The sequence below is a fragment of the Polyodon spathula genome, chromosome 5 (genome assembly GCF_017654505.1).
Source record: "Polyodon spathula isolate WHYD16114869_AA chromosome 5, ASM1765450v1, whole genome shotgun sequence".
Lineage (NCBI taxonomy): Eukaryota > Metazoa > Chordata > Actinopteri > Acipenseriformes > Polyodontidae > Polyodon > Polyodon spathula.
The window spans coordinates 25,063,245-25,087,325 of record NC_054538.1 but is presented as its reverse complement, the minus strand read 5'-3'; the positions used below and the strand labels follow the sequence as shown (position 1 = coordinate 25,087,325).

Below are 24,081 nucleotides of genomic sequence, written 5' to 3'. Positions count from 1 at the left end.
CATAGCTGTTACACCAAGACTGTTTGTAACCCTGTATTTTAGATTTACAGTAGTTTGTATTTCATACAAGACCTTCCCATTGTTTTTGGAAGTAGTCAGGTATTTAGGTATTTGTGTGAGAATGAAATACTTTTGTTGAGACCATTTAAAGCGGTCAGCAATACGAAGTTAACACTTCAGCTTTACTCCACTTACCATCGTCATATGTACACACACACACACATATATATATATATATATGAAATATTTTACATTTAAAAAATGTAATTGTTCCAAACACAATAAGTGTAATTGGAAACAGACTATACCGTTTCTCAACTCTTTGATTTTCCTACAGTCTGCATTGTTTATTATAATATATTGTACTTTTATGATGATCAATTTGATCTCTATTTAGCTATTTTATATTTTTATTTATGTATTTATAGAATTTAACTGATTTAATTGTTCTTTTTTTTTGTAATGCTGATTTTTGTTTTGAACAACGCCTTGACACCTCTGTGAAAGGCGCTATAATAAATTATTATTATTATTATTATTATTATTATTATTATTATTATTATTATTATTATTATTATTATTATTAGAGTTATACTGATAGCTCTGATTTGTTATTAACTGTGGCAGGACATGTAGGCTACTAACATACTTGTATAATCTTCCCTCTACAGCCAGAAGTAATTGGCTCACTTTTAAACCTGAAGGATCTCTGGCTGGATGGAAACCAACTGGCAGATTTGCCTATGGTAAGATAATTTATACTTTTTAAACAAACACAAAATGAGAACCACTTTATTCTAGAGAAGGATAAAGTGATACTTAGTCTATGTGTATTTGTCAATGTGGATGTCTGTACGGTTAATATTTGCAGATCCTGAAACAATTAAGCCCTATTAGGTATGAAATAAAATACCCCTACTGTCTGGGTTGGAATAAAGACTGTGTGCGTATTCTAGAATCCTCACAACAGTGGGACATTTTATTCCACTAGATTTACAGTATTGAGGTAGATCACAATAGGGCCATAAACTGTACACTGAAACAAAAGTGTTAGAACTCTTCTCTGCTGAGCATAGATAATGCACATATAATACAGTGATGGACAGCTTTGTTGTTATTTGAGCTTAAGAACAACACTTCCAAACTTGAGAAGTTTATGTTTTATGTCGTACCAAAATGACATTGTAAAAAGTATGATCTACCCTGTTTGTGGTCTGCAAAAATCTAACAAAATAACATTGAAAACACCTGCTTAGTAAAAAACGCCAGAGTTACTTTAGGGAAATATTTGGACATTGCATGTGTGAACATGAACCTCTTACCTTTTTAATTAAAACAGGAGATTGGAGGTATGAATAACCTGCTGTGTTTGGATGTGTCTGAGAATAAACTGGAAAGGTTACCCGAAGAGATCAGTGGGCTCTGCTCCCTGACTGACCTCCTCGTATCCCAGAATCTATTGGATGTGTTGCCAGATGGTATTGGTATGTGTTCCTGTTTTTCAACCCTGAAACCCTATGAGCATTTTTTAATTTGATTTCACATTGTTATATATTTATCTGAATATGTAGTGCAGCCATGGAAATTTTTTGTATCTATAATAATCAATTGTAGGATCTTCAATAATACTAACAGTAACAGACATACAGAAATGATCTAAGTGTTTGAACACCTACTAAAGCCCACAGCAAACATAAAGACTGTGTCATTTATTTTGAAGCCAGTATTCAAAATCTAGCTACTTGACCCTGAAATAGTGAAATGATTTCACTTTCCATAGCCAATAGGTAACCCTTGCTGATACAATGCCAGCACTTTATTGAGAACGGGTTGGGTTTTTCATCACCCTGGGGTGGTGAATGTTCTCTTGGTGTACCCCAAATCCCTTCATTACTTTGGAAGCAGAACAAATGTAGTTTACTTAATCAAGTTGTCCACTCAACAATGCTGCTGTTGTATCCTGATGGTGATGTCAACTTTAAGATGATATGGTTTGAGGGGAAAAAATAGACTTTAGACATTTTCCATGGCCAATCCCTGGATCTCAGTCCAATTGAGGATGTTTGGGATGAACTTGAACAAATCAATTGTCATCATGATTGCCTGCCAATATTAATGACTGAATGAGTTAACATCATTTGAGGTTATGTTCTGGGCAAATGGTGGCCTAACCTGATATTGGGTATAGGAACTAATAAATTGGACAGGCAGTGTGTATATGGTGTTTTTTTTTTTTTTTTTTTTTTTTTTTTTTTTTTTCTGTGTTAAATAAGAAAAGCAGACAATTATTTTAGCTAATGCATTCATCATTGTAGGTTTATTTACTTGATAGTTTACCGTTTGCCTGTGAAGGATGCATGGGGTTAAAAAGTGTGCTGTTTAGGTAGCATCCACTATGAAACCCACAGCAGTCTTCATAAACTGTGTTCACTTTATTTCACGCCACTTAAGCACAAATAAGCAAAATGTTAAGCAGAAGTTAAAGACCCTGGCAACTCTTGTTAAAAAAAAACAAACAAAAAAAAAAACAAAAAAAAAAAAACTTTTTTATACAAAAGCTAAAAGCTTGTTCTAGTTCCAAGACTCGTTCCTCAAAACATAGTACCCATTGAACTTAATTGACCTTCATCCAATAGTGAAAAAACAAAATGTTTATTGTTACTAATGAAAGAGAGTTTTGCATGGCACAGTGCTGATGCTGTGACAGTGATGTACCTGTATGCTTGTATCTTGTGTAGGTAAAATAAAGCAGCTCTCAATCCTAAAGGTTGACCAGAACCGGCTAACACACCTGCCTGAAAGTATTGGAGAGTGTGAGAACCTCACTGAACTTGTACTCACTGATAACCAGCTTCTCGTAAGTAATGGTACTACTGCTGTTTACTAATGTGCTGGACTTCAGCATGAAAACCCCTCCTATTTAAGGCTCACAACTGTCAAATACTGAGAGTTTAATTTGAAACTTTTTAGAAAACATTTCTTTCTTCTCACTTTTCTGTGGAATTACATTTTTTGTTGATTTTGGGAGTTTTCCTTTTCCTTTTTTATTTTATTTTGAATTGTGTTAATCACACTTATCCTGGACCAGAACTATAGTCGATTCGCTGGTCTTCGAGTCAGAGTCAAACCCAACAATGCTCCAGATAAGGTTTTGGGTCTGGGACCAATTTATCATCTAATTTTAACACTAAGAGAGCAAAATGTATTTTCAAGGGGTAAAATGCAGCATTACCTTGAATTCCTGAGTGATCTTGATAAATACTGTACAATCTTTAATAGTAATGGGGTAGGCATTAAAAAAATGCAATGTAACTTTGAACTGCTGTACAACCACGTGTGTGTTCTACAAGGTTCTTTATCGGCTCAGCGCACTTTTCGAAGTATCACACTGACTCGGCAAATTAATTACGTTCCTGCTATTTTAACGTTAAGTTCTTTAACTCCGTGAACAAGTTAAAACTTAAATATAAAGCCATACAGATAAGTAAAATAAGGACATGCATTAATAAGTTATAAAACAGTTTGTTTAATATTATAGGCACCTTTTTTTATCGGTTGCCTTTTACGATATTCTGGAAGATGTAGTTACTATTGGAAGTTTTAGAGGAGGTGGGAGGGAAGGCAGACAAGCTGTGCAGCAAAATTGCTATGTGTATTTTTATGCATTACATTTAAATTTATGCGTAGTTCTGATTTATTTATTCATTTATTTTTAATGCATTAAAATGGCAGATACACAGCTTATCTGGACCGCTGGTCTTGACTCTTAGTACCAAGCTCCGTCCCAAGGTTCAAGTCCCTCACTTGCACTTCCTTTATAGCCTGAAATATACACTTGGTATCCAAGGAAAAAAATGTAATAATAAAAAGAAGATAGTACAAATTATAACTGTTTTTAAGGTTTATTTTTGTAGTACTTGACCTGCCTAATTCTGTTTTTTAATAAACGTGGTACTAGTCAAAATATTTAACTGGTTTTGGTCATTCACAAACATTTACACAGGGATCCTACTCTAGAAACACATTTTTTACCTGGCAGTGTTTTCAAGCACAGATTTACAAATTGCTGCCACCACAATTTCTCAGCTTTTTTAATGAATAAACAAAGCAGTTCATTGCAGCTTACTAGGCGTAGCATTAAATATAATAAAACAATAAATACTTGGAACTGATATAAATCAGATTAATGAAATATTATTATTATTGCAGTACATTACACTGTATGAAGATCAACACTACAGTGTTGCTGCTGGGACAGAAATACAGGCGAGGCAACACTTTATTTAGAATCAGGTTTTAAACCACCGTTAAGAATTTGAGAAAGGTTTGTATATTTAAAAAACATGGTATTGATTGCTGCATCAAATTGCAGTATTGTAAAAAACAAAGGCCTACTACTACAGATACATGACTCTCAAGCCAATATTTGCAATGTTAATGTTTAACTGTTCATAATTTATGATATTACTGACGCACTGGGTTTAGCAACAACGCTCCTAGTGTATCCTTATATACTCTGAGTGTACAAAACATTAGGAACACCTGCTCTTTCCATGAAATACACTGACAAGGTGAATTCAGGTGAAAGCTATGATCCCTTGTTGGTGTAACCTGTTAAATCCACTTCAATCAGTGTAGATGAAGGGGAGACAGGTTAAAGGATTTTTAAGCCTTGACACAGTTGAGACATGGATTGTATTTGTGTCATTCAGTAGGTAAATGGACAAGACAAAAGATTTAAGTGCCTTTAAACAGAGTATGGTAGTAGGTGCCAGGCGCGCCGGCTTGAGTGTGTCGAGAACTGCATCGCTGCTTGGTTTTTCATGCTCATCCGTTTCCCGTGTGTATCAAGGATGGTCCACCACCCAAAAGACATCCAGTCAATGGCAGGCCGGTGGTTGAAAACAGCTCATTGATGAAAGAGGCCAAAGGAGGCTGACACGAATTGTGCAGAGCAACAGAGGGGCTACAGTCAGTCAACTGACAGTCCAGTACAACATTGGTGCCAAAAGACCCATAAAAGAATGCACAACTTGTCGTACCTTGACATGAATGGGGAATGGCAGCCGACGACCTAACAGAGTTCCACTTCTTTCAGCAAAACACAAGAAACTGCGGTTGCAGTGGGCTAAGGAACGAAAACACTGTACACTGGAGGATTGGAAAAACATTGCCTCATCTGATGAATCCTGGTTCCTGCTGTTTTCACGCTGATGGGAGAACTAGGGTATTGAGAAAACCACATGAGTATGTGCATCCATGATGCCGCATGTCAAAATTGTAGGCTGGTGGTGGTGGTTTGATGGTGTGGAGTGTGTTTTCATGGAACACATTGGGCCCCTTAATAAAAAAGTTGAGCAACGTTTGAATGCCACAGGATATCTGAACATCATTGCCAAACAGGGGCATCCCTTCATGGCAGCAGTGTATCCATCTGCTAATGAATTTTTTCTGCAGGATAATGCCTCATGCCACAAGGCTAGGATTGTCCAGGAGTAGTTCCACAAACATGACAGTTAATTCAGCTTACTGCAGTGGCCTGCCCAGTCACCAGATCTCAATCCCGTTGAGCATCTGTGGGATGAGAGGAACGAGCTATTCGGAGTACAGATCTGCTACCAGCCAACTTGACAACTGTGGGAAGCATTGGAGTCAACATGGGCCAGCATCCCTGTGGAACACTTTTGACACCTTGTAGAGTCCATGCACCAGCGAATTGAGGCTTTTCTGAGTGCAAGAGGGTTCAACTCAATATTAGGAAGGTGTTCCTAATGTTTTGTATACTTAGTGTGTGTGTGTGTGTGTGTGTGTGTATAATATATATATATATATATATATATATATATATATATATATATATATATATATATATATATATATATATATATATTTATATTTATTAAAACAAAAGAAAGTCTGTTTGGGCTTATGTTCCCTTCTCAAATAGGTACACCGACCTTAGTTTGTAGATTTAATTCCCAGAGACCAATTGGTCGCTTAGTCATAAATGGGACAGGATTTATTATAGTTTTTTAAAAAAGATTTTCTTCATTTTATTAGTTAATTTTATTTTATTTTTTTCTAAAACGAGCAAAAACAAAAGAATGGTAGAACTACGCATTTCAACAAAACAAGTTTTCGTCAGGTTCACAATGATTTCAATTACAGCTGTAGATACTTATATACACCAATTCAATGAGATTGTTCAATTATAATCAAGTCATTTAGCAATTTACAGACATCTATATTTGTGACTCGAGTCAGTCCTCCACCTCTTTTTTGTACTCTGTAGGTTAGCTTTTTGCAACAGTAATTAAGATTTTTTTTCCCCCCCCCCACAGCGTTTGCCAAGAAGTATTGGGAAACTTTGGAAAATGTCAAATTTCAATTGTGACCGAAATAGATTAATGACTTTACCAAAAGAGGTATGTAAATATTAAATGATGTGATACAAACCACATAACATTGATCTGGATTTACTGTATTCTATTGATTTTTACAGTGCAAGCTTATATAACTTTGAAATTATGCATCATTTTTTGTTTGTCTGCAACTGTTTTATTTTGCTTTGCAGCTACTCATAAAGCAACTGGCCAACTCAACAACAAACAATATTGTCCTGAAACGATGTAAACTGCTCCTCAGCCGATTTGCACATACTGTCGTAATAACTGTGTGTAGATTACAAAGTCTATTAGTTATGTTGTTATTAAACTTAGGAGCTTTGTTTATTGAATGTATTGTGATTTTGTTTTCTATTAAACACATCAAAAACAAAAGCCACACGGCCTCCCAAGTCTGAGTACATCTTTAAACACAAAATCAGCAGTTGGCCCAAATGCGTCTGTGCTTTGTGCTAAAAGATCTAGTGAATATGCAGAAACTAAAGGTCATGTTGTATCACCTCAGCAAAGTAGATAAACTAGAAACAGACCTGTTACCAACTGTCCAGAATGGTTGGGGTTTGTGTGTTGGGTTTAGGTATTTTTCTGTTTGCCACTCCGTAGGGTAATCAGTTTATGTTGACCCAAAATAATAATACAAAACTTTTTAAAATGTATGTAATTTAGTTAAAATGACAGATGAAGGTATTGTGTGCTATGAATTTGAGATTCTTTTTTCTTCTTTTCTTGTACTAAATAAGGAAAAGTGAATCCTTTTTTTTACTTTTAAATATTTGCTGCTTGGAACATTAGGAAAATTATAGCGTTGTGAGTAAGTCTGAAAGTTTTGTCTTTGCCTTTGCATAACCTTTACATGCATGCAGGGTTGTTCTGGATCTGCTATTTTGCTCAGCAGGGAACTATCGAAAATCGGGTTCTGTGTGCTTTCAGACACTATTCATTTGCATTATGCACTGCATTCATTCCAAATAACCATAATCCAGAAACGCATTGATTGTAAATAACTTTTACGTTATTGCAATTTGAGCATTTGTATTACACTGCATCTCACATGTTGCTTCTATCAGTGCTTGTAGCATGTCCAAAACTGCTGTTCTATGGATAGTAGAATGGAATGTGTGTGTGTGTGGGGTGGTCAAATGTACTTGAGATTCCTTTCAATGAGGAACTTGGCAACAAGAGGACCACGGTGGAAAACGGCATAAATTACATGTTTTACTCTTAATAGTGCTATGCGTTGACATGCTACATGCTATCATACAGCTGATGTTCAATTATAAAATCTGGTCCTAATGCAAGCCTTCCTGTAAATTATTGAGGTATTAAATGTGGAAAATATTGCTCACCAGACCTTCTGAAATGTTCATTTATGTTAAGCTTTTCAGCATGAAGCAAGTCAAACTGTCCGTTTTCTGTTTTGTGTGGTGTTATCTTTCTAAAACCTCTTAACGGTCTATAGTGTTGAAATAATTATATAACACAACTAAGTTATTGTGCTGTGTTTGTGCACTAAAGAAGCATTTTCAGGCATAAAAAGACAGGACAGCAACATAGCTGTCTCTAACTTTATAATACCTTACTTTTGCTACTTCCTTGAGAAAATCTAACGCTGTGTCTGATTTAAAAGCACCACCAGGTCCATAGATTTAACTGTGGCTTACTGATTATATAGATAGATCCAAATTTAGGCATCATTTTGATTGATTTTTTGTATTTAGAGTTATTGCCAATTCAAGATGACCTGCTAATTTCTTACGCTATTTGTTAATTACTGTTTAACTTCTAAAATGTCTTTCTTCTTTTTCAAGATGTATTTTTGCATAGTAATTCCAACCAGAATATACTGTTTACTGCTTTTTCTTAACCTGTAAATATATAACTATATAAAACATCTTTGATACATGTCATTCTTATTTTAACTTCAAATCCAAGCCTTATTGTATATTTTTGTGAAGGTTTTTTAAGATTGAGCATAAAGTCAAATGTCTTATGGAAAGATTTTCTGAAATGCAGAATTGTCTTGTGATAAACACTTTTCCCAATTTAATCATTAACCTGACAGTGTGTTATACTATTTGCATTTAGATTGGTGGATGCACTAGTCTTAACGTCTTCTGTGTACGAGAAAACCGATTAGCACGAATTCCTGCCGAGATTTCCCAGGCCACTGAATTGCACGTGCTTGATGTTGCTGGGAACAGGTAAGTTGTTTTAAAGGTGAATTTTAGTATAATAATACAGTAAAAACAGTACTCACAGCCACCTGTAATAAGGAAGTTTCCTATTGGGATTAAAGTGTTACAGAACCCCCTGCAGTGTTTACAAGAAACATATTAGTTTACCTTTGCTGTGTCCTATATTTTCAATATTGCAGGAGTTTATTTTTTCCACATATTCCCGATAGTCTTCATATATTTTTATTCACACACATGTAAATAAACTCGGGCATTACTTTGAAATCCTTAAACTTTTTCTTTCCTTGGCCAGCGCTCCCAGGTGACTGTTGAGAAATGTATTTCACAGTAAATGGGTTTATTGTAAATTTTGCAGAATGTTCTGCAACACTTTAAATATTATTTTTCCATGAAAGTCTAGTATGATGTAAGAAATAAGGGGCAAATATTCAAAGGTCTTGCGAATGTTCTCATCTTTCTCGCAACTCTGCTTGTGTTGCGAATGTTTTGTGTAAAATCGCAAGCAATTAAAATCTAAAAGATTTGCGGAGAAACTGCAATTATCGCAGCGCTGCGGAAATTAAAAAATTAATATTAATTATCACAGGAGATCAACTGCAACTCTCTCTCTCTCTCTCGAGGTATATAGCCATCACAACTTTTTGCAAAATGAAGATGCATTATTTGGGCATGATGAAGCATAGCCCCAGCGCCTCTTCAGCTATGAAAGTTAAAAATGTCATTAAATGTTTTTCTTGCCATTCTCAACACAGTTTTATCCATTCTGCAAGTTTTTGCATGCGCTAAACAAAAACAGTCCACTGCCAGGGACATTTAATTACTTTACCATTTACTTGCCATAAAGGTGACTCTGGTTGCGAAAGAAGGACTACGACTCTATTGTCATTTTTATACACAAATGAAATAAACTTACTTGATTTGAAAAACGTCTTAAATGATACAAGCAAATTCCTACACTACTTGTTTGATTGATTGAGTAGTATGCAACAAGCTTCAATATAAAAGCTGAACATTACTTTCAATAAACAAGAAGTGTTTAATGAACACAAATATTGTAGCCTTCTTCACTAAAGTGAAAACTGGCTTCTGTTATTTTTAAATGCTACTGCTTAATAACAGGAACAACATTTTATCCAGGGTTAGTGTTGAACTTAAATGCATTCATGCCTGCCTGTACCCTTACCCCCACGCCTGCTAACTTCCCCTATTAAAAAAAAATGTGTAAAGCCAGTAATAACGGTCTGGGTGTCTCTTTCCTTTTTTCAGTGAATAGAATTTAATTAATAATAGAAAATAAAATTAAAAAATTAAAATATCCAGCTAACAAATATCTAACCTAAACAGAAATGTATGTATGTATGTATGTATTTATTTATTGCAATCTCCACAAACTGCGGGTTTTGTTGCATTCACAGCACTAATAATGTTAGATCTAGCTAGATACTACTACAGCATGGCCCATGGGTCAAACCAGTGTTTGTGTAGGGTGCGTATATCATCATGGTGGTGGTGGTTGTGGTGTTTAGTTTTTTTCTTTATTTTTGGTTAATATCAATATTGGTCTTCTGGAGTCATCTGAATGCCTTTCCACTTTTCATTTCATTATAAACCATTTAAATACCAAACCATGAAAAAAACCATAGAATAATAGTGCATATACACAGAGCAAAAGAAGTGGACGGGGAAAACGCATCATTGCCCCCCCCCCCCCCCCCCCCCCCCCCACAAGAGGGGGTGGCTCTGCCCTACGAATTATGTACATATATTGGTCCTGCAATTGCCTTTACTTTATTTTTCTGCACATACTACTGCTTTGCATATCTGATGTAGAATACGTGAAAAAATCTAACACTAGTACGTACAATACTCTGTCAAATAAACTTGTTATGATTTGGAATGTGTGCTTCTTAAGAACGGTATTATCGTCATTACTTGCGCCCCGGCAACTCTTTCTTTACAAATTAAGCACTGGTAATTAGTGTTCTTTAAAATAAACCACAAATTAATTCAATGTTTGAGTTATAAACCAAAATGTTATTATGTTTAATCAAATTATAAATCGACTAAGGACTTCTTCAGTAGACAAGTCAAGGAATGTTAGATGTTGCCTGTATATTCTGCCTGCATGATATTTCCTCTTTTTTCTGTTGCTCTGTTGCTTTGAATATTTGGCCCTAAGTCTTTAGTTATAATAATTACAATGATAACAAATTGATTAACAAAACTATTAAGAAAATGTTGTTATTCTGTCTCTCCCCTCATGTAGGAATTGCTTTCGTGCAAAGAGAAATGCCAGTTAGGAAATTCCAAAAATATTGGCAGTGCTCACAGCAGAAGGAAAGATTAGGATGCAAAGGATAGAAGTACAATAGGCAGCAGGGCATGTTAATGTCTTACATAGTTAGCTTTGTCTACGTAGTCCATGGAAGTAGTTTGTTGGTTGGTCACAGTATAGAAACAAATTAAACAAATTTGTCCAGCCTTTAGTATTAACTTTTTCTTTCTTTTAAGTTGTGTCTTGTATAAAGGGTATTATGCAGGTATTTAGTGTGTTTTGACTTTCCATTTAATAACAGGTTGATGTATTTACCAATGTCCCTTACAACTCTAAAACTGAAGGCCCTTTGGCTGTCTGAAAACCAGTCCCAGCCGCTGCTTACGTTCCAAACAGACGTGGATATTGAAACAGGAGAAAAGGTTCTGACCTGCGTGTTACTTCCTCAGATGCCTTCCAAACCAGAGAGCCAAGGTACTTTGTTAACCTATTTCCTGGTGGTGTAGTGTATATATTTATATATCCCCTTCAGTCATCGTGTGCTCAATTGTACCATGTTACATTTCCTATCTGTGTATCTGTTTTATCATGCATATGTACTTATTTGCAGTTATAGCAGGGCAACTTCTTAAACGCCATAGGGTTCATACAAACTGTTTTAAAATTTCAAAAAATGTAATCTACTTGCTTCCACATCAGTGGCGTCATTTGCTATGCGGTCTACATGGAATTATGTCTTCCACTTTTTCACACACACACACACACACCCCGACACCTAATACAGTCGCATATAAGATGGTCGAAGTTTTCCTCACAAACAGATAAAATATATGTTTCAAACGTCATTCTTTTTTAATCTAACCCAGATCTGGAATGAAATCGGCGAGAGTTGCTATGTGATGTAATAGCTCACGTTCAGATTCTCAAAGCATCAGCGGCATTCATTCATTTTTGATTGTTAGTCATTGTTCTCCAGTGATTATTATATCGACAACACAGAATTACATTGCACTTTATTATTTCCATAATAATATAATATTATTGATATAATGGTGAGTCAAAGGGAAATGTTGGAACCTATTAATATTGCTTATGCCCAGGTACAATTATTTATACATATTCCTAAAGAAAAAATACCATAGATTTAAAAATGAGATTTAGGCTCATGTGTAGGGCTGTGCTGTGCGTTTTCAGGTTTCAGTTTGACCCTATTTCGATTTTAGATTCTTTGTAATTTCATTTTTTTTTTTAAAAAAAAAAAAAAAAAAAAAAAAAAATTATATATATATATATATATATATATATATATATATATATATATATATATATATATATATATATATATATATATATATGATCATCCATTGCATGATCGTGGTAACTTAAATTGTCAGTATTGCAGTTCTCGCAGAATATAATTTAAGCAACAAAAAAAAATATGCGGCACACTGACTAGTTTTAGAACGGTACTGGAATGCATAGCTGCTCTTAACTCATTGTTGTCTTTTTCACAGTGGATCAGCAGTTAAATGATATTTAAGGTGGTACACTACAGTATTAGATGCATTCTCATTGAAATGTACTGTTCTAATTACTTAAATGTTACATTGCTTAATATGTATTTATAAAGAAAGAAATGATTAGGTAATGTATTATACATGAAAAATCGATGGATTTATTTTTCTAATATATTTTCGCCGTATGCAAATGTTGGTATTAGTTCGACAAATGAAAGGTTGTTTTCGTGCATAAAAAGGGTCAAAACATGTCTGCTTACAGCTAATGTTACAGGCTGGTGTTGACAAATTTGCCAAAATAAAAGCGAGACGCTACACCCTTTTGTTTGAGTTAATTCATGATTGTCTGTGTAAACATGTAATTTAAAACTTTGCTACATATTTCTACTTTTGATGTTCACAGGAATGTGATGCTTATTTAGCAGTTCATGTTCATTGGTTTATATTTGTTACAAAGTGTAATTCTTTGTGGAAAGCAGGTGAAATGTATCAAACTTAACTCAAGGTTGTAAGCATGTATCAAATCTGATGAGGTATATTCAGATGGACACTCTAAAATAAAGAGTTAAACCACATTATTACCCCTGGCTCGTTTTGTAAAGCCCTTGCTGTACATTCCTTTTTTTTCTTTTTCCAATAATCTGAAATAAACAAGCTAGTCCCTAGCTGCTACTGTAAAATTATTTTATAAAATTATGTTTTACTGCTATTTGTTTAATGTAGCACTAGTTACAGTCTGTGAAATGTTTACTTAGTTGGAAAATTGGAAGCTGGCAGCAAAGCAATTAGGTTAGCAAAAAAAACTGAAACTATTTTCAATAAAAATATATTTGTGTCCCAAAACTACTTTTTCTCAGCTATTTACAATATTTCATGCATGAAAGGATTAATAGCTGTGGTGTTGCTGGTTGTTCTATTGTTAAGTAGGAGTTGCATACTCTTCTATTGCTATAATCTAGTTTTATATAAAATACATTACTGAGGGTCTTGAGCTATTTTAAGGGTTTTATCTGCATGATAAAGCTGACAGTTCTGAGGAGGTGCTGAGCTGTTTTTCAGACCTGTTTTATGCATGTTATTTAATGTTTGACTTTTTATAATATAACATTAATTCTCAAAGTGGTTTTATTATTATATTTGGTGAAACAACACAAGAAAACCATTTGTCCTCAAGAGTTTGGGCTAAATCTGCATGCCAACATGTTTTTGAGCTCTAATTGTCATACACTGTTGCTGGCATTATACTTGAATAAACACTGTCTGACTGTGGCAGTTGACGTGAACAGAATTGGGTGGCACTTACACAGCACTCTAATATAAATCTGTAGGGGGCCCAAAAAAAAGTTTTTTTCCTAGCTCCCCGCCCCCCAACCCAACCAAATTCTGCTAGTTACCAATAAACGTAATGGCATTTTGTTTGAGGGGTGTGGAGTGACAACCCATACTGTACAGCAGGCATTAACAGCATTTCTGTGCATGCCTTTCATTGTGTTTGTAATAATAATAATAGTAATATCTTTATTTAGCGCCTTTCATAGTGGACCACCATCACAAAATTTACAGAGGTAGGCTGTGAACTGCGCATTATATGATGAGTCACTTGCAATAAGACATTGATTTAACGTCTCATCCACAGGATGGAGCACAAGGAGGTTAAGACTTGCTCATGGTCACAAAGTGAGTCAGTCAGTGGCAGAGGTGGGATTTGAACCAGTTACCTTGTGGTTATAAACCCTGGACTTTAACCACTGGACCACACTGCCTCCTGTACAACTGTCAATATTGCAGCCAGCCAGCAGATTAAATAACTAAAGAGGCTCAGCATTATCTGTCAGTCGGCCATCAAATCCAAACTGTAGTGCTTGACACAATGTTCTCCATTCCACACCCTTTTGAAATGCATTTGCTGGTGATGTGGTTTTTTTTGTTTTGTTATTTTTTTATTGTGGGCTCCCCAGTTTTGTTTTTTTTTGCCAATTTATCGGTATGAATATAGTGTATACGTTTTAAAGGGGTCAATCGATAGGTGTGGCAGGGATTTTTGTGTAGTAAGCCTGCAGCTTAGCTGGTGTTTGAAACCATGATCTTCTGGATCCTTTTCCTAGGTTATACCCTCTAGGTCATTTTGGGATATAAGTTGACACATGTTATATGTATTTAAGTGCTTCACATCACATGAAAGATCAAAGTCACTTGCAGTTCCTCTAAGTAAATACAGAGGGGAGTTTTATTCCAGAGAAACGCATACAAATCACTTACTGTAATATTTAGCTAACAAAATGATTTAATACATTTTATCTGTTGAGCACCATCATTTGCTTTATAAGCCTCAAGAAAAGAATGTTATAGCAAACACATACTTTTATTTAAAAACGTGATGTTTAGTATTACACTAAGTTAAGGAAACATCTGAAGGATGAAATTGTTCCTGCCCTTCCAGTGGCTTCTTTCCTGTCATTAACCAACCAGCTTCTTCCCCTTATTGACTGACATGCTTTTAGCCAATAATATGACCTGGGAAGTGCAGATATAATATAGGTTTTTAAAAATAATAATAAAAAATAACACTAACATGTTTATTTTAAAACTGCACAAAACTGTCATTCCTCAGCATGCCTAAATTCTACAGCTGAAAAGTAGGAATGAGCCAAACAAAAATGGGGAAGTAAATCAGATTTGGGGTGAGAGGTTATGGAAAATACTCAAAGTACGGTTTTCATTTGTAAGTCAGCTTCTTAAACATACATAAATTGACTGTTTTCACACACCCAGTTTCAGTGTTTGATATTTTTGAAAACTGTTTTTGTTCTTGCACTCAGATAACTTGGCTTGCTGTGGCGAAATTGACAGCTTGGTTAACGAGACGTCGGATGAGGCGTGGAACGATCGGGTGGTGAACAGAATCAGTGCCATTCGGTTTCAGGAGGAGGAGAAGGATGATGAGAATGATGAGGGGAAGGTTTGTGAACAGAGCATTTTCTTCGAGTTCCTGCTGGGGAAATTAGAACTCCTGTCTGAGAAACACATTGATAGAGGCGGGTTTAGAAATGTTAAGTCACTCACTATTTTCATGAGGCACGTACATAAGATTTTGATTCTCTAAAATAGATTTTCATATTTTTTTCCAAACAATTATGCAACTAATTATTAATGTCAAAATTACTGTAAAAATAATATAGTAAATGGACAAAAAATGTTTTAATGTAACTTACTATTCAAAGATACAGTCTAACTTAAATGAATCTGATTCCAAAAGTGAATTAATTTTTGTGACTCCATAAAACAAGTAGCTGCTTTATACAAGGTGCCACTTACATGCTTGCATTGAATAAAGCAGATCGGTTCTGGCGTTTACTAACTTGTGAACATGAGCCTACTGTGTTCAGGTGACAGGTAATTCATTTTTTACCGTTTTACAGTACCTAAATCAAATGGCCAGTACGGGGAGTAAATGCAATATAGGGTTCAAATAGAAAACATGCCACATGTTAGTTTCTTTATTGTATGAACTTTACCAGTTGAAAGTGTCTGGGCATCATGCAATGACTGGTGTTTCATCTTTGTTTCTCCAGGCAACCCTTTTGAGGAGAGCCACTCCACACCCCGGGGAGCTGAAGACCATGAAGAAAACTGCAGAAAATTTACGGAATGACATGAATGCAGCTAAAGGGCTGGATTCCAACAAAAACAAGGTCAATAATGCTATTGACAGAGTGACCACTTCCGTGTAAAGCTTTTCCTCAAACATTTACCACCTTGTCTCCCCTGACTGTTATCACCTTCACCTGGGATCCTGCCTGGACCCTTCTTATCCAGTACCTAATTTCATCTCCAGATAATAGTAAGATGGTATCTGGCCCTGCTAACTGGGAGAATGTGCCTTGTTTTCATCCAGTCTTTGCAGCATTACTCTGCACAAATATTTAAGAATTTGAAACCGTGCTATTTATATAGGTAGCTGCTACTGTGTAATATTAGAATATATATATATATATATAATATATATATATATATATATATATATATATATATATATATATATATATATATATATATATATATATATATATATATATATAATAATGTGTCCCACTTTACCAATAATGGGATGTATTATGTCCAGATATTTTTGGACCTACTGATAAAAAAAAAATATTGTATAGTTTTGATGTAAGAGGTTATACTTTTTATACATTTTTGGCAGCTCAGATGATGTACATTTTTTATGTTTTGTACAGCAAGTTTCTTAATAGATGACGATTTTTAAATTGGTATGTCTATTTTATTTTTGTAGAAAAAAAAAACTAGGTTTCCTTTGTCAATTGTCTTGACTCTGTGCATAATGGACTTTCTTATACCACTGCTTGGTGAGGACAGGAAGTTGTAGTCTCTAGAATAACAACAGCAATTTTTAAACCCAGCATGGACACTGACAATTAGAAACTGCATTGTGGACTTTACTGTTTTAACTTTTTAATCAGATCATTTTTAAAACGAATCGATTATTGAATATAAAAAATACAGTTGGTGTAGAAATGTAAAAAATATATTGATCTCTTTAAAGAAACATGCATTTTGAAAACTGATGTGCCAAACTAATGTTTCTGTGGTACACTACATTTTCTTTTTTTGTTTGTGTGCAAAAGAGAAAGCCATGGAAACTGGTTCAGATGTTGATTTTATTATGTACATTATACTGCCCAAAACTCACAGGCAAAGGCTTTTTTTTCTTTTTTTTTTTGCTGATATATAACCACTGATACAATAAAATCAAATCAAATGAAAACCATAATGCTCCATTTATTTTTCCCTGAAATCATCCAATGGCTTTTTTCATGTCAGTATTTTCACAGGCTTTTTTTTCTCTTGTATAACTTTGTACAGATTGTGGCACAAATCTGTCAAGATGGTGGGTGGGGAGTGGTGGGAGGCTGTTTTATTAATAATGTAAACTCTGGTGTATCTGAATAATTCCATTTAAAACCACTTGTTGCTGACCTCATTATTAACCTAGTTTACTAAAATAGAAATATAGGGAAGAGGGCTACAGAAGAATAGAGTTAAAGGAGTGCTAATCAAGGATTTAAAATCCATTGTTTTGCCTTTTGCATATCGCTACCAATATTATCACAGTGCCCTTTTTTCTTCTGCTGATTTTGTTATACTTGTGTTTACTATGCAGATATATGAAAGACAATGCCATGGAAGTTGATGTTACTGTTACTTCCCGTGCTGTAGCTTTGTTTCAGAACAGGCCATGTTACGTAAGCAATACAGTGTGTTTTATTCTAAACGGATGTGCTGCTGTTTTTAGATATTTAAAACGGACCCAATAACTGTTTTGGATTGCTGTGAAAAAGATCCCTGAGTTTTCCCTGCCCAAGTGCATTCAATTAACCTTGTTTCAATGTGTGAATCCAAAAAAAACCCCAAAAAACATTGTTATCCTATTTTGGTAATGAACCGATTCTAAAAGAGCGAGAAATTGTTTTTAAATCATTTTCTTTATGCATTTGTATAAAGATATGTGATGGGCACTTTATTGAAACACTTCCTCATCCTTTATACTAACCTTTGTGATGTGAAGTTTCTTATTTGTGCATTCCCATACCCTTTCCCAGTGCTGAACAGATTATCAAACAGTTTGAAGTGTTTTCTGTCACTTGAATATTCTTTGGCTCTTCACATAAGTAAAGAAACATGACACAATCTGATTAAAGAGGCAAAAAACACTCTTAGTTATTTAAGCTGGGGCCCTTTTTTAAGTAAGTGCAAAGGAAAACATTTCTGAGAATAATATACAATTGTAAAGGGGGTTGCACATTTTAGAAGGCAAAACTACACACACATTTTTCCATAACTTTCAGCCAAATCACAACTACATTCAATGTACTTGTTTATAAATGTCCTCATTATTTCTCCAGATACACAATAAAACCAACAGGAAAAGCTCTAACCTCATATGAAATCAAACTGAAGTTCAATATTTTTTTTTTTCCAAACAACAGTTCCTTAAAACTTTGGCATATCATTTTTAGTTTCCATCTGCCAAAAACTGTTTAAAAGGCAGCACAGTAGAAATGTATGCAACTGAGTTTATTTAGCTGGCATAAAACTACTGCATAACTAAAAGTATATCAACAAAATAGACTTATTTGGGTGTGTTATGTGTTTCAAAGAAATGTACCATTTCATCTGTCAAGCTGTCTGTGCTGAGAAACAAAGTGGTGTTTGCTCTGCCCCCTGCTGGTCATTTGTATTTGTTGAAACACTGCATGCAACTGGTGTATTTTCCTTTTTGTAGCAAACAGATCTGGTGTTTTTCAAATATCTGTTCAAAGTAAATAGTAAATGAATAAAAAGTGGCATGGCGGAAGCACCTGTATGTATAAAGGACTCGCTATTTTGTATGTGTCTGTTTTTGGGGAGTTTATGTTATTGGAGAAAGTGTTGTCCCCTTCCCCCACGGAATTAAGTGGTAATTTTATGTGCACAATTGTGAATCCTATTCCAGTTTTTTAGGAGTGACCAGCACCACCCCAATAACGTATATTTTCCCAAACCCACAAAGTTTATAATAAATAACTTCCCTTTGAAACGTTTGTCAAAACATATTAAATAATTCAAACCACTTAGCCTGTTGTGATAGCACTTGGAGTATTTGAACCTGTACATTGATCTGTTCATCAGTGTGTCTCACACGTATAATTGACATGTGTCAAGGTGATATTCTTCGTATTATTGTTATTATTATCATTGTCATAATCGTACCGAAAAAGTATCATTAACACTGCCATTACATCTCAGTAGCAGAGCATCCATACAATACTGTGTTATGTTTTGAGATTTGCAAGAAATTCCATTAACAGGTTTTCATTTATAAGGGAAGGTAAGTGACACAAACCCACCATTTCTTCAGATGTTTATAACTCCAGATTAAAATTAAAAAGTTAAGAAATAGTCATAGCCAATATTAAATCATCCTCCTCTCTAAGCTTTGTAGTGCCTTCTGTCATATATTCTCTAGGAACAAAGTGAGCTTCTTTAACTGTATAACTGCCTAAATAAGTTGATTTTATATGCAGGAAAATCATGCATATCCTAGTATAACTCCACGCACCAATTTTACATGATTTATATAACACCTTTGCAGCAATTGAGGAGCCACCTCTGACAAAATAGCACAGCACAGGTCTTTTTTTCCATATATATTTTTTAATGTTTTAAATAAACTAATTAGCCCTCCGACATTGTCCTAATGCAGATTTTTTTTTTTTTTTTTTTTTTTTTTTTTTTAAAAAACCTTATTATAAAATCTGCCATGGATAACTATCTCCTAGCTCATTCTGTTCTAATTATTATTTTTCTTTTTGATAGTTGTCAGTAATTAATCATACAGGCAGTACAGCCTATATATAGTCAATATTATTGTAGATAATAATATGTAGTCAATATTAGATGTTGTTTTATATACCGAGAACTTACCACTAAAAACAGAGCAAATATATTAATTTCTTTGTGACCTGAATTTAAACCTCTGACTTCACATGATGATAATAATGTCTGGTTTCTGGCTGATTAAATGTAGTAATATCATTACCTAAATGGCAAGAAGTGGCATTCTTTGTAAAGTGGCAACAATAAAAACAGTAATAAATATTAAAGGAACTCGTAAAGCCCAGGTTAAATGCATTTAGAATGTTTTTCCAATGAAAAGTTGTTCATTAATTTAAAACAAAAATAAATGTTAGGCCCTGGCAACTTCTTATTTTAAAGTATACAGAGCTTGGACAAAATAAATTAAAACACCTGTTATATTTATCACACACATAAATGTGCAAACTGCACCCCACATATGTATTCTCTATTATATAAAAGCTTAATCTTCCTGTTTCAGTTACAATACGCAAGACAACATATCCTAAATAATTTATAATGTGAGATTGGTTGGCAGGTGCTTCTGTCTCCAAGACTGTACAAACCACTGGAGTTTCACAAGGAACTGTCTCAAAAGATTCTGGGCTTTTCTGGAGAACCAACTTTGCTCCTGAAATTGACTGTTTTAAAGGAATTCAGAAGCCACAATCATTGAGAAAGTCACATAACACTCCAGAACAATTCTCAGATTTAACAGGTTGAATATGAGCCATTATAGGTTATGGTGACCCTGCACTATATTGGCAGGGTTATGGCAGGTGTTTCTGATTTATTAAAACAAAACAAAAAAATCTTTGTCCTCCATAAATCTAGGTTCTAATAAAACTGGCCAAATCCTTAACTTCTAACTCTTACAAGGAATACTGTAATATAAGCCCCATTTAGAAACCTGCCCACATTTGAAATACCTGCAATTCATTGTTATGATAGTAGCATGTACAAATTCAAGTGAGATTATATATCTATCTATCTATATATCTCTATATCTCACACACACACAAATATACATATGTATGCAATAAGGCCCATCAGGGTGTCTGTATAAGTGCAATATAAACTTTGGGTGTTGTGTGCATGATGAGGCGAAGCCGTGTCTCCGAACCCCCGAGAAGTCTGTATGTTGGACACATACGGGCACCCTGAAGGGCTTTATTGTATTTATAATCCAGGTCAAACAGTGAATTTGAAGAAAAAAAAAGCATAAATCATGTTTAGGTCAAAAAATGATTTTTTTTTTTATTAATATCCTTATTTTTATCACATTTTTCTCTGTTTTGTTATCTTCCAGTTAATTTAATTGTTATTCCTCTAATTTGACATGTGTAACTACTTTTTTTTTTTCTCTCTTGGTGGTTCAGTATTTTGAGACATCTGTATTTTCAGGTAGATGATCTCTCAGTTTTATAGTTGTTGTAACTGTAAACAAGATGGCTGCCGGTACTGTAAATTCTGTGAGGCAGCACAGTGGTTTCTAATATGTGATAAGGCTTGCGCTGTCCGTATCCATCCAATACGGACAGCTGGAACCTTGCTCCACCAATCACATTGCTTGGTTTGTATTCCATTGCCAGCCCTGGCTTATATATATATATATATATATATATATATATATATATATATATATATATATATATATATATATATATATATATATATATATATATATACACACACACACAGTACACATTACCTTTGTCTTATTACAAACAATTTCTTTCCAGCACAAACTGTAAAACAAGCATTTGGATGAAACTGCCACAATATTGATACACTATGTACGTGTACGAACTATAGGTTATGCTATGCTATTCTGCAGTCTGTGTTATGTGTGTAAAGAGATCGTTCATGACATATGTACTGCATACAAGTACATATTAGAGCAGGGGCATACAAACACAGAAATTGTAGTTCCAAGTGAGAGTATTGTTGGGTGGATTATTAGCTTAAGTACATATTTTTTCAGAAACTAATGATATATCATAAAAGCAGCTGTACGTTATTTCCCAAGGGGTGTAAATGTTTGGGAAACAATCAGACAGATAGAATTTAGTCCCAGTAACTGAACCCATTAGCTTGTTTATGTGACTTCAGGCATTATTTTTTTAAGATGAATACTGTTAATAAGGGTTGCCTATTAATATATTGAGCCTATTCTTTTTCTAAACCTTCAGGTTAAATACGCCGAACTTCCTGGCTATACTCTACAAACCTACACTGTAACACTGGACTATTTATTTTTTTATTTTTGTCATAGTAACATAGCTTTCCAATTTGCTGGAAATAACAAATCAAGCCAAAGCATTACTGTGGTATAAAATCAAGAAGGCATTCTAACTCCACCCTGTAGTATATATATATATATATATATATATATATATATATATATATATATATATATATATATATATATATATACATACATACACACACACACACACACACACACACAGTTTTTTGATATAGAAGTGCTGATCTCACATCTCACTTTCTGTTAGTATTGTGCTGTATTATAGACACAGAATACAAATGTACTGCCTGGGAAGAGGGGAAATACAGGAATGGATTGGAAAAAAAAAAAATCATTATTACAATAGCTTTAATATGATACTCAAGTTCAATTGTTTAAAAAAAAAAAAAAAAAACTCCCAATTCTTAAAATATAACACATGGCTTGCAGAAACAAAAAAAACAAAAAATGAGTAAGTTGCTTCAAAATACATATTTATTTTCTATTTTTTACAGTCCCATTGTCTTTTTATGATAGTTGCACCATTATAAGCATCTGTATTGCAGTTATTCAGTTTATATAGACTAGTTTTCAAATGTCCACGTTAGCTGCATTCCTCTTTGTCCAAAGTAAGAGCTTTTTGCTTCAACAAACCAGAAGCACCCCTGAGAGCCTGCAAGGCTGGAGTGGGCCTCAGTCACTTCAAATACTACTGTCACGGTACCACTGCTGAATTGTAATCACAGATCCAAAATGAGTTACTCTGGCAAACCAGCAGAGGTCGCCTTTGTTAGCAAACAAAATGCAAGTAGCAAAATAAAAGTACAAACATGAAAACCATTACAAAATATGCACACAAATCAACTTCCCATTTTCATCCTTACTAATAATGATATGAAACAAAAACAAAACAAAACAAAAAAAAAGGTTGTTAATTTAGGTTGTCTGTTGTGCACATTACAATTTCATTGACACAATGTGGAATTTCAGCAGAGAAATTTAAAGCAGAATGTATTATACTAATGAAATATTCAAGAGTCCATTACCCAGAAGGCAAATCTGCATAGATGTTAATTGTGCAAAAATTTTGATACCCATATTTGCAGTGTTTTCAGATCAATTTCAGAATGTAGTGTGCAATGCAGGGGTGTCCAATCACAGTCCTGGAGGGCCGTTCCATACCAGGTTTAATAGATAAAATGAACTACTTCAGAGTCTGGATGGAGGTTTAATTGGTTCAATTAAACAATTTAGAAGAGGACATGAACAAAGACCAGGACAGGTATAATGTATTTAAATATAAGAAATCCTGTATCATATATCTTTTCTATGTTGTATATTTCCAGATTATACCATTCATCTCCAGAAATCCAAACCAATCCATCAAATAGGGCTGATACAGGTATAAAAAGTGTTGTCCCTGTCAATGACTAGGTATGATAGATCACAAAGTATATTTATTATAGTTGGGTCAATTGAAACATGATCTTTTTTTATGTAAACGTATAAAACAAAGAAGAAGGAATTGTTTACTTTGGGTCAACTGGCATCTTAAAAAACTTTCCATTCACATTTTGCAAAGAAACCCCCTCAGATGATGCTTATAACAAAGTCAGCTGGGTTCTTGATAATGCAAAAAACATCCCTTTAAATCTTTGACTGTATACTGGTTGCCCTAATGCTCCACACCTCTTTCCTACAATAATAATATGCACTCAAAATTAAACCATTTTTTGTTTAAACAAGCAGAGAATGTGTCACAAACTATACTATTCAGTATATTTATATCATTTTTTTTTATTTTAATACCAACAGGGGTCCAACAAGTTGCCTTCAAAACCTCCACCTAACTACAGTGCTCACAACGGGAACATCTCTGGTGTTCGCTGGGCATCACTTTCAGGCAAGGAGTGTTTACATGGTGGACATTCACATAACCTGCTCCCTGTCAGCAAGAGGTTATACATCCCAGAGCAACAGGCTGAAGTAATCGAGGATCCAGGTGTAGAAGTAAGATCATTTTTCT

At 34.4% G+C, this 24,081-nt stretch overlaps 1 protein-coding gene across 2 annotated transcripts in view; it reads left to right on the top strand.

Moving 5' to 3' along the window:
• The window catches only part of LOC121315751 (leucine-rich repeat-containing protein 1-like), a 40,562-nt gene extending 24,216 nt beyond the window's left edge, over positions 1–16,346 (top strand). Inside the window, exons 7-14 of one of the 2 annotated variants that reach the window (XM_041250125.1) lie at positions 672–746; positions 1,340–1,484; positions 2,739–2,857; positions 6,342–6,425; positions 8,490–8,605; positions 11,176–11,348; positions 15,211–15,350; positions 15,964–16,346. In XM_041250125.1, coding sequence (XP_041106059.1) covers positions 672–746; positions 1,340–1,484; positions 2,739–2,857; positions 6,342–6,425; positions 8,490–8,605; positions 11,176–11,348; positions 15,211–15,350; positions 15,964–16,122 — 1,011 coding nt within the window. In that variant the 3' untranslated portion in view covers positions 16,123–16,346. The remainder of the gene's footprint in view (positions 1–671; positions 747–1,339; positions 1,485–2,738; positions 2,858–6,341; positions 6,426–8,489; positions 8,606–11,175; positions 11,349–15,210; positions 15,351–15,963) is intronic. The other variant, XM_041250126.1, reaches the window with a different exon arrangement.
• Positions 16,347–24,081: the final 7,735 nt, after the last annotated feature.